This window comes from Mesocricetus auratus, unplaced genomic scaffold, assembly GCF_017639785.1.
Source record: "Mesocricetus auratus isolate SY011 unplaced genomic scaffold, BCM_Maur_2.0 Super-Scaffold_100007, whole genome shotgun sequence".
NCBI lineage: Eukaryota > Metazoa > Chordata > Mammalia > Rodentia > Cricetidae > Mesocricetus > Mesocricetus auratus.
In genome coordinates this window covers 68,484,632-68,495,931 of record NW_024429191.1, presented here as the reverse complement: position 1 = coordinate 68,495,931, position 11,300 = coordinate 68,484,632, and the positions used below count along the sequence as shown (strand labels likewise).

Genomic DNA, 11,300 nt, shown 5'->3' with positions numbered 1-11,300 from the left:
TGCTGACTAGTTGGCACCTGGAGGCACCAGGCAGCAAACACAACAGTGGGTCTCATTTGGATGGGAACCCATAGTGCTTGGGCGTGTTCTGAAAGGAATAAGGAAGGAGAGCTGAATGGTCAGGAGTAAGCCCCAGCAGGTAAACAGAAACCCAAGCCGGAGAGGTAATGGAGAGTGTGGGAGGCATTGATAACAAACACAGCTAGCCTTCAGGGGTGGATAGGAACTGACAGGCAAAGGAGGAAGGAAAAGCCTCCCATTCTGTAGTGATAGCTTTCGTTCCTTCAGAGGTGGGCAAGCAAGAACAGTTGAAACTGGAGAGGGAGAGAAAACAATCCTTCTACAACCGGACCTGCCCAAGCGTATGGCCCAGGCAGATGACCCTGAACTTTGGCACTGCTCCCACTACCTCCGCCCCATAGAATCTACACATACCTTCAAGCAATGACGGCCTGTCTTCCATGCCATTCCCAATGATGGTAATACAGCTCAGATAGAGTGCCTTGCAAGCATGAGGACCTGTGTTCAATTCCACGAATCCATATAAACCTACATGTGGCGACATGTGCTTAAAATCTCAGCACTAGTGGGAGAGAGAGGGATATCTCTGGGGCTGCCTACTTAGTGAGGTCCAAGACAGGGAAAGACCCTGCCTCAAAATAAGCATGATGAATGGTACCTGAGGACAGATGTCCAGTATTGCTCTGTGGCCAGTATGTAAGCACATGTGAGCACATGTGAACACACTCCACACACATGTAACAATACAACACACACACACACACACACTGTAACATACATACAACACAACACACACACATAACAATATAAGACTCACACACATATAGCAATACAACATTCACACACTGTACCACACACACACATATTGCACACCTATCTCTCTCTCACACACACACACAATACAGCACACATACTGCACCACATGTGCACATACTTAAAACACCACACACACCATATACAAAAACAATACAACACACATACATCACACTACACACACACACAAACACATATTCACACATACATACACACACACACCAACTAAAATCAAGGTAGAGAATTTTCCTGTCAGTGGAGGGAATCCAAAGATAACAACTCTTGAACTCTGGGGTGTGGCATGCCCCAGTGTGCACCTCAGGTGAGTTTGTAGAGAGGGAAGGAAGCATCAGGAACAGAGGTTAACAAGGCAATGAGGAGGCCTTCAATACTTGCCCTGTTCTGCACCAGCCAGTTTGACTTTGGCCTGGGGTACAACTCAGAGCTATGTTTCATAAGGAATGTTAGCAGCTGACTCACAGGGTTGTTTTAAAGATGGATGACCATATGGTATGCAAACCTTCTAGCAAAGCCTCACCAAGGTGGAGTATGGTAAACAATGGCTGTGCCTCTTACCATCATCCAGTAAACCTCACATTGCAGAAAACTGAAAAGCTTGTACTTCCAACTGTGCCATTGCCACCTGTCTGTCCTGACTGTCCTGCATCCTCATTGCCTTCCTCCTTGGTCCACTCATATCTTCGAAACCTTCCCCACAGCTGCCCTACGAAGACTACTCTGAGTTTCCAGAACAAATTGCCCTTTGTACCGCCATCCCCACCCTTCCATTAAAGGTAGATGGTCAAACTGCAGGGCCTTGGGGCTAAATCTGTACCCTTGCTCTCATCTTCAGGGCCTAGACCAGTGCCTGGTTCAGAAGAGCCCTCCACTGGCGGTGTGTGAATCCAGGAGAACCTGATGCTGTCATCTCAGTAAAGCAGTCCTGTTGAGAGCCCATCAATCTTAATGTTCTCTACCTGGCATTAACAGATGGAGAATAGTGTGCTTGGAGCCCAGTAAAGCGGAGGCTAAGACCTCAGGATTGCTACCTCCTGCCTGGTGCAGAGACCAGCAGGTGCCTGATAGGCATAATGAGCAGGAAGAGAATAACCTTAGGATTCATCAGTCCACCTCATGTGAAAAGGTCTAAATCACTTCAGGCCACACATAATCTTTCCTCTCATGTCTCTCCCCTCAGTCCAGGTCCCTGGGATGAATGCCTACATCCACCCAGTTGCTCAGCTAGAGAGAAACCAGCGAGGCTCTGTGCACCTGGTTGCTACTGCCTCACATCGTTAAGGTCATGCTGGTCACTTCTGGTGCTCTGATTCCATGTTTAGCAAAAAGGCTCCCACGAAGAGCAGCCCTACAGGGCAGAGAACACTCTGTCTAGGGACAGGGGGAACAGGGGGGATGGGGGGACAGGGATTTTTTTTAAGTATTGCTTGAAGTTCAACATAACTGGCATGTGCCTTTGAAAGAATTCTCGTCTAAAGAAAAGCTGTGCCAGGCTAATCTGGCTGCACATGGGACACCTACGTGTCTTAGTTAAACCAGCTTGCCCTGACCTGTACTAAGGGAGACAATTACCAATTATCCAACAGAGACATTGCATATATAGACATAAAATTGGCCAATCATTCATGACATGGCTCACACAAGAGCCCAGGAACTTCATAGGACGTTGACAATATTGATGAATCAGAACCTTATCTTGATGTTTAAGGCTCAGTGAATTGAGGGGAGTAAGCCCTGAGCTTTTGCATGACTGTTGGTTGTGATGGTTTGAAAGAAAATAGCCCCCAAAGGGAGTGGCACTAGTAGGACGTGTGGCGTTGTTGGAATATGTGTCATCTTGTTGGAGGAAGTGTGTCACTGCTCTGAGGTCTCATATATGCTCAAGATACTGCCCATACTGCCCATTGTCTGAGACTACTTCCTGTTGTCTGCAAGCCAAGATGTAGGACAATCAGCTGCTTCCCCGGTATCATGTCTGCCTGCATCATGTTGCCATCATGTCACACCATGGTGATAATGGACTGTATGGCTGGTTTTATGTGTCAACTTGACACAAGCTAGAGTTATCAGAGGAAGGAGCCTCAGTTGAGGAACTGCCTCTATAAGATCCAGCTGTAAGGCATTTTCTCAATTAGTGATCAACTGGGGAGGACCCAAACCAAAGTGGGCAGTACAATCCCTGGGCTGGTGGCCCAGAGTTCTGTAAGAAAGCAGGCTGAGCAAGACAGGAAAAGCAAACCAGAAAGCAGCTGTCTTCCATGACCTCTACATCAGCTCCTGCCTCCAGGTTCCAGCTCCACCTGAGTTCCTGTCCTCACTTCCTCCAATGCTAGACTATGGTCTGGGAGTGTAAGCCAAATAGACCCTTTCCTCCCCAACTTGCTTTTTGGTCATGGCGTCTCATGGAAGCAACAGTTGGCCATGGCTTCAGGTCCCCCAGCTCTACTGGAGGCACTGTCTGCGGCAGTACTTGATCTACAAAGCTTGTTTTGTAGTCTTCTCTTTATCCTTGGCCTAAAAGTGAACTCTGGTGATCTGAAGTTTAGAATGTAGTTATGCACGTTAGCTGTGGTAAACTGTTCCCCTGACCCATAGATTGACTGAATTACACATTTGATTCTGAATTATGGTAAACCCCTGCGTCCTTACCTTCAGTCTTTCCCCTCAGCTATATTTATTCATTTTAAAATGCTACCTAATCAACACAATTCTATTTTGTCACCCCTTACTATGAAAGAAGATAAGGGCAACTCTACCCTACTCTGGATACCTGGAATCTGCTGGATTTTATTATTATTAGTAGTAGTAGTATTAAATTTTAGGTTGCAGTTTTTGAGGTTAGGATAAATGTGATGAGGCTACCTGGTGAGAGGGAAAGAGAGTAAAAAAAAAAGATTCGTATTTAAATGCAAAATAACCTCTAGCAATGCGGACTTAAAGAAATGGGTCCAGGTTCATCTGTGGGTATACCTCAGAGGAAAGAGGAAATGAAGTCTCCAATAGCAAGCCTTCACCTTAGTCTATCCTTCAAAGTTTACCGAGCACTTGTCTGTGCATTGCAGCATTTCGGTCTCCTAGTAACTCTGCAAGCCTGGGAAACAGGCATCTGTTTACAGTGCACTCAAAGAGAATGGAGAGCAGATGGATTATCCTAGGCCACAGAACCAGAGTTGAACCAGTTGGAAATCCAATGGGTTTACTAAATGGATGTGTGTCATTTGTTCTCTAGCTAGAGTCCTGCAGAATTGTTTTTAACTCATAACTTGCATGTGTGCTAGCTAACCACAGAAAATGGCAAGTCTCTCATTTCTCCGGGCCTCATTGTCTTGTCTGTAAAATGGGATAATAATGCCATATAGCCTATACTGTGTGACGAGTTATAGATGACATAAGGAGTTACCAAGATTAATACTTTGTATCACAGTTAAAGAATACAGTTAAGTACATTGTAAACATGCTGCTGCCACTGCCTCTTCCTCCTTTTCTCCCTCCTTGCTGTTGCTGATATATGTATTTGTGACAGCAGGTACCCAGGAACCAATGTACATCTGACCTCAAATGGTGCTCTCACTCCGTGTAATACTCTACATTGTTTTCCTTTCTCTTTGCTATATATGTTTTCTTTCTTTCTTTCTCTTCTAAACAACTTCCTTGGTCTTCTACCACACCTTCATAAGTCCTTCCATCTATGCCTAGTGTCATTCTTTTTACACCCCTCTTAGTATTTGCCATTGACATTTACCAGAGCAGTACTGGGCTTAGGGAAAGGGTCGGGAAGCCTAGCCACTAACTATCCTTTCACTAGTCATCCTTGAAGAAGAGCCGAGCATTCCCAGCGCATGCCTTCGTCTTGTTTTCTATATCCGTGAATCCAGAGAATCCATTCTTCAGTAGTTAATGGAATTATAATAGTCCTTTTCAATGCTTTGGGTGAGTTGGAGGCCTCTAGAAGACAGGAAGGAGCAATCCTTGGTTTGGCAATTTGATGCTTTTCACTGTAAAACTAATTCCCTGGATAAACTGGCAACGGGATAAACAGGTTCACCTAGAGCTTTGGCCCCACCATACAATGCACCTCATAATCTCAGGGCAGTCTACCAAAGCACAGGTTCCCAGGCCCTGGGAGGGCACAGGAGCAGGGCAGGCACTGTGTGCAGAGCTGGATTTCACAGTCACCAGGAGTCTGAAACAGACACAATTCACATGGCAAGGACCCTCCACAGAGCTTCAGGGCCAGGGCCAAGATGACTCACTCCATCTGCCCCTCCCATTCCTCTCCACAGCCCCAAAGTGTCCCTACCTAACCTTAGTGTTAAGTCTCTTGAAATGACAACAGGTCTGTACATGAGGCCAATTTGCAAAACCTGAGCAGGGACTCACAGCTAGCATAGAACCTTCCTTCCTTCCTGTGGTCTGTTCTGTTCCACTGTCTGAACAGCAGACTGATGGGTCAGAAGAGAGACAATCAACAAAGTTCTAAGGACTCTAAGGATGCTCAGTCATTGTCCATTGGGATTCAGAGATGGGGCCAGGAAGGAAAGGCATCCCAGAAAAGAACAGCATGAGTGAAGATGTGAGAGACCAGGAGGCATGGACTGTAGTTATTCCCAACATAGCCCCTGAGCTCCTGACACTGGCTCAGTGTGGTTTATCTTTGCATCTCACAGATAGCAATATGCGCTCATTGTTCAGAATGGGTATGGAATGAATGGCTAATAGGTCATTCATATGAAACGAATATAACTGAATGAGTTAGGTGGTTACTCTCTCTGCTCCTGCTTAACTCCATGCCCTATGTACTCCCCGCCCTGTTGACTCAGGCCTAGCCACACACCTGATTCTCACAGATGGGACATCGGCAAGTTAGGGCTTCCGGGACACAGCACATTGGGGCTTATCTACTTTGCCGAGAAAAGACATGGGGAAAAAAAACTCAAGGAGGTCAAGAGAGAAGAGAGAGACATTGATATTACAGGGGGAAAAAAGAAAGGCCAACCATGCAAGCATCCCAGCAAAGTTTCACCCACAATACAAAGTGATGAGAAACAATAAAATGTTAGATGTATATGAACCACTAGTTTTGGAGTCTATTGCCCAATAACAGAAGATTGGGATGGAATTGTCAGGACAAAACAATAGCGTGGCATGGAAGGGTCTTGAAAATGGACAAGTGCTATTTCTTGGTGTAACTCATGATGTAAGTTCAGGTCAACCTTTACGGTGATTTGCAGCTCTATATCGACTCAAGAATAAGTCTGAGGGTGGGTGCCACCTTTCCTGGCAAATGGAGAGCATCGCAGAAGACCACAGCTGAATGCAATGAGGAGATAAATGACTCGTGGGGAGCATGGCCCCTAAATCACAGCTCTTGCATGTCTATGTCAGGGAACGTTTCAGAAGTGGGAGCCTAAGGTTTGTAAGAGAAAGAAGGCAAGGAAGTCTGCTGTGAAGCAGTGAGTCCTGTCATTGAAATTCTGGAACACAAATTATACACTTGAAGTAGAGAGGCAGAGCTGGAGAGAAGAGAGACTCGGCGGTTCTCAACCTTCCTAATGCTGCCACCCTTTAAGACAGTTCCCCATGCTATGGTGACCCACCCAGTCATAAATTGTCTTTGTTGCTACTTCATAACTGTAATTTTGCTATTGTTGTGAATGGTAATATAAACATTTTTGAAACTAGAGAGTTACCAAAGGGGTGGCGACCCAAAGGCTGAGAACTACTTGTCTAAGGGGATAGAGCCCCAGGGCGTCTATATCTGGAGATGACTAGGCCCACCGAAAGTAAATTATATGAACCCACTCCTCAATAAGCTGAATGATTAATCACCATGCCAGTTTATTCATCTGCAATGAGAAATATTTCAGAATCGCAGTGTTAGGCGCTCTCCGGTGGGAAGGAAAGGATTGCTCAGGGCAGACAGATTCCTTGAATCAGTACGGGTTTCCTATGTGGAACATGGGAAAGTGAGGAAGGGCAGAGAACCCTGACCAGGTGAGCACCGAGGAATGCTAATGCGTGGGCGAACAGGGGGGTCCACTCTTAGGCTTGGAAACTTCATTTGTTTCTAGTCAGAATGCTTGCACCTCTCTTGGTCTATTGACCCACAGGGTTGTGCAGAGAAATTAAGTTGGGAAGATACTTCCCTCTCTGAAAAGATTATGGGAAGGGAAACTTTTTGTGTGTGGTGGTGGTGTGTGTGTGTGTGTGTGTGTGTGTGTGTGTGTGTGGTGTGTGTGGTATGTATGTGTGTGTATGTGTGTGTGTGTGTGTGTGTGTGTGTGTGTGTGTGGATTAACAGATGTCTTCTTCTGTTTTTGAGACAGGGTCTCTCACTGAGCCTGGAACTCATCCATTGCCTAGGCTGACTCATCAGTGAGACTTCAGGATCTCCTTATTTCTGCCTTCCCACAATGGGGTTACAGACACAAGCTGCTGCTCCAGGCTTTTCTCTTTCCCTCCCTCCCTCCCTCCCTCCCTCCCTCCCTCCCTCCCTCCCTCCCTCCCTCCCTCCCTCCCTCCCTCCCTTCTTTCCTTCTATGTGGGTGCTGGGGGTCCAAACTTGTGTCTTCATGCTTATGTCCCAAGTACTTTATCCACTAAACCATCCCTTTAGCTCCCAGTGAGTCTCTTCTTTTGTGAAAAACAAAACAGTTAAAGGATTTGGGAAGTTCATGAAAAGACTCCAAGCCCAGCTCAGGCACTTCTCTGGAATCTCCCTCCAGGAACAAATGCCCTGTTAGCTCTATTGCTCTGTGTGTGTGTGTGTGTGAATGTGAGTGTGAGTGTGAGTGTGAGTGTGTGTGTGAGTGTGAGTGTGTGTGAGTGTGTGTGTGTGAGTGTGAGTGTGTGTGTGTGTGAGTATGTGTGTGAGTCTAGTTATGTTTGCTTCAATGGCAGTCTTTAGATGGCTCACTCTTGACAGTTAGATTTACATCTTGTCTATCTTCTGTAGACGAGACCCTGCACGGTCACTGGCATGCAGTGGTGCTCAATACATGTGCACTGAATTCACTGCAGAGGTTTGGGTTTCTGGAATCCAACACCACAAGAGCATCTCAGTTAGAATGTCACTTTACCATTCTGTCCTGGTTTTAGCCTGAGGAAATGAAGGCGGCGAAATCATCCATCCTTTTTCCAGGAAACTTGTGCTGGGGGAAAGAGCTACAGCTGGCCAAAGCCACTTGTTATGAGCTTCCCGTGCCCCGGCGAGTGCCCTGCAGAGTTCCCTGGATTTTAGGTTTCTTCTTTCCCCCTCTCTTGCCCTTCACTCTCAATGGTGTCTCCCATTAATATTTGCACCCCAGGGACCCCATCTATGGCCACAAAGGCCTTGATGTCTCATTGAAAGATTCTTGCACCCACAGGTCTGAGAATACAGCTCACTGGTAGAGCACTAGCCAGACATGGATTAGGCCTAAATTCAGTCATCACTACTGCAAAAACTACCACACAGACGTATGGGGCAGGGGGACTTCCTATTTGCTAGAAAATGTATAATGGGGAGGGGAGGGGTTAAAGGAGGAAGAGGGCTATGAGGATACAGCTGGTGGGTCTCCACTCACCAGCGTGAGATACTGAATCTCATCCCATCCATTCCACACCTCAGCACCGATGGGAAAAACACTGGCCACTCCACCAGCTTTCAAACGGCCAGAGGGAAGTGCAGCAGTCACAAATGACAGAATCCCGTTACCTTTTAACAAATAGTTTATAAACATGTTAATTGGAATTCAGACAATTACATCTGTGGCCAGTTACAGCTGTGCTAGGTCTTGTAAATACTCCTGAAATCTCATTTAGTGTGTAAGTCTCTCACGCCATCCTTCCTTGCAAGCAAATGTCTACCTCATTAATTCCCTCTGACAGCGTGGGAGATGGTTCACTTCAGCTCAGTCTGCCGCTCCCGTCTCCGTTCTACGTTTGCACCCTGCTTAGAATTCAGGAAAGTAGTTATTTTAGGTCGGATACGGAGTTGGGCTAAAAAGAAGGCACAAAGCTCGCCAGGGGCCAGGAGAAATACTTAGAAGTCGTCTACTTTAAGTCTATCCAAACGGACATTTCCTAAACTTAGCCTCTGGTTGGAGCCGCCCGAGAAGCTTTAAAAACCAGCGATCGCCAGGACATCACCACGGGGGTGAGGTGGGGGTGTTCTAATTTAAATCTAGGGTGCCATTAGCCACCTTTTTTTTTTCTTTTAAAATCACTAATTTTCACGTTGAAACCCAGTGATGCGAATTCCTCATTGCTCTACTCACTCTGGAAAAAAACTAAGAGCGAACACGCAAAAGGAGACGAGGTAGGGGTGAGTGGGGTTACTCAGAGCCCAAGGCAGCAAGTGAACCAGGAAATCTGGCACCTGCGCTTTTAGCAGCCCACCGTCGCTGCAAGGTCCAGAAAATCAGAGCGTGCGGCGATGCTACACACGCAGTCCTGGCAGGGCGGGGATAGTGGGCGGGGATGATTGGTGCTCCACCCCTGCACGCCTATCGGCGCGCGGTGCGGGCCCTGACGTCACTCTTGTCAGGGCAGCGGCACATGGACTGCCTGATGTGCTGAGCCCGGCGCTGCGGAGCCGCGGAGCGCGGGGAGCAGCGGCCGCGGCGGGGAGGGGGGTGGGGCGGGACGGCACCGCCTCGGGTGCTCGCGCAAAGGGTCCGCTGCCCGCGCTTTGCCTTCTGCTCATCTGCAGCCGTCTACATTTTTTCTTTTTTCTTGCAATTTTGAACATTTTGCAAGACTGAGTGGTTGGAGGCAGGTGAGAGCATCCCGCAAGGGCCTCTGAGGAGCCCTCGGTGCTGAGTGCGCTTTCCCGGGACTGTCAGCATTGAGATCCAGAAAGTTTTTTTTTAATTATTATTTTGATATTGTATGCTGATGTATTTACAAAGACAGAAGTAAATTTTTTTTCTTCCTTGTCTGCAACTGTTTGGAGAGCGAGTACTTTTGGTTGGCAAAGGACGGAGGAAAAAAAACTCATCAGCATTTCGGGGCGGCGATTGGCCTTCTTTTTAAAAGACAATTGAGTGCATCACGATGGAGAAAATGTCCCGACAGCTCCCCCTGAACCCCACCTTTATCCCGCCTCCCTACGGCGTGCTCAGGTCCCTGCTGGAGAACCCGCTGAAGCTCCCCCTTCATCCTGAAGACGGTGAGCGTTGCCTGGGCAGCAGGGCTCAGGGAAGGGACAACATTCCCAGGGATCCCCTGCTTGCCCTGGCACCCACATCTTTCTGCCCGTCGCTTGGCTTTAGTGAAATTGGGGGGGGGTCCACTCCTCACTCTTTCTCCTCAAAGCAAAGGGGATCCCTCCGGGGGTAATATTTAAAATAGCGCTGGTGACCTGGCCCGCACTGACTAGGTCTGTCCTCCTGCAGCGCAGGTGACAGGTGAACTTGACAGGTCTGGATCGCTGCCGAGGGTGACCGGGCATGAGCTTCCGCGGGAGAGCCTTGTCTCTGTGACTAAGGAGAAATGGGGGGACTTAGAGCAGGGGGTCCGAGTAAAGCGGGACGGGGGGCGTCTCACTCGGCAGCCTGGATATTTGGATTGTGTTACTGTTTCCGTTACTGTTTTGTCTTGTGAACTCACGCGGCTTGAGCGGAGAGGCTTTTTCTCTCGCAGCAGGGCAATTCACAAAGCGGGGTGGGGGTGGGGGTGGGGGAGTGGTCTGTCGGCGGGAAGCGGTGCACGCCTCCAGCGCTGACACTTTCTCGGTGCACTCTTCCCGGTGGGAGGGGAGAGCTGAGCAGGCTCACGTGTAACCGCGTGCAGGAGCCTCCTCTGGCTTGAGCCCTTTCTTGGTAAGTCTCAAACCTTCCCTAGGCAACCGTGGCTGGAGCTGGGAAGACAGGGACAGGGTGGGGTGGAGGGCATGCATATGAGACCGGGCGGGGGAACTAACTGATGCCCCACGGATTTGTGTTTTGGGCGGATGCAGGTTCTTGCCTTTGCTGGTATCACAATGACAAAAGCGAATCATGCGGCTCATGAATAAAGTCTTGAAAGATTATTTAACTGCAAATAGCTTCGGGGTGTTCGAATTATTTTCTCTGGGAAAGAACGCCTGTTGCATTGCGAGAGTTGCTGGTGCTTGATTGCGCGTACAGACCGCCCCCACCCCAGCCCCGAGCCCTCCTGCGCCTTAAGAAGTAGCATTTGGGAGAAAGCGGATGTGGTAGGCTTTTGCGGTGGATGTTTTAAGTCCAAATCGCTAATGAGACTGTGGAGGATTTGGAGATTAAAATGAGTGCCAGAGGAGCTGTATATCTCTGAGGAATAAAAACTCAGAAGCAATTCTGTAATCCTAGATTCCGCCCACACCTGGATATCGGCAAAATGTAGAGAGCTTGGTAAAGACCAAATCCAATCCGGGGGAGCTGTATTTCCCGGCAGAAAACAGCTGCATTCTTCCATCCTACTGTAGAATTCAGCACCTTTGCAATAAC

The 11,300-nt window shown here is 48.0% G+C and overlaps 1 protein-coding gene across 2 annotated transcripts in view; it reads left to right on the top strand.

Moving 5' to 3' along the window:
* The first annotated feature begins 9,454 nt into the window (after nt 1-9,454).
* The window catches only part of Hlf (HLF transcription factor, PAR bZIP family member), a 54,877-nt gene continuing 53,031 nt past the window's right edge, over nt 9,455-11,300 (top strand). The window contains exon 1 of one of the 2 annotated variants that reach the window (XM_021230506.2): nt 9,455-10,003. In XM_021230506.2, the coding sequence (XP_021086165.1) occupies nt 9,889-10,003 (115 nt within the window). In that variant the 5' untranslated portion in view covers nt 9,455-9,888. The remainder of the gene's footprint in view (nt 10,004-11,300) is intronic. The other variant, XM_005075815.4, reaches the window with a different exon arrangement.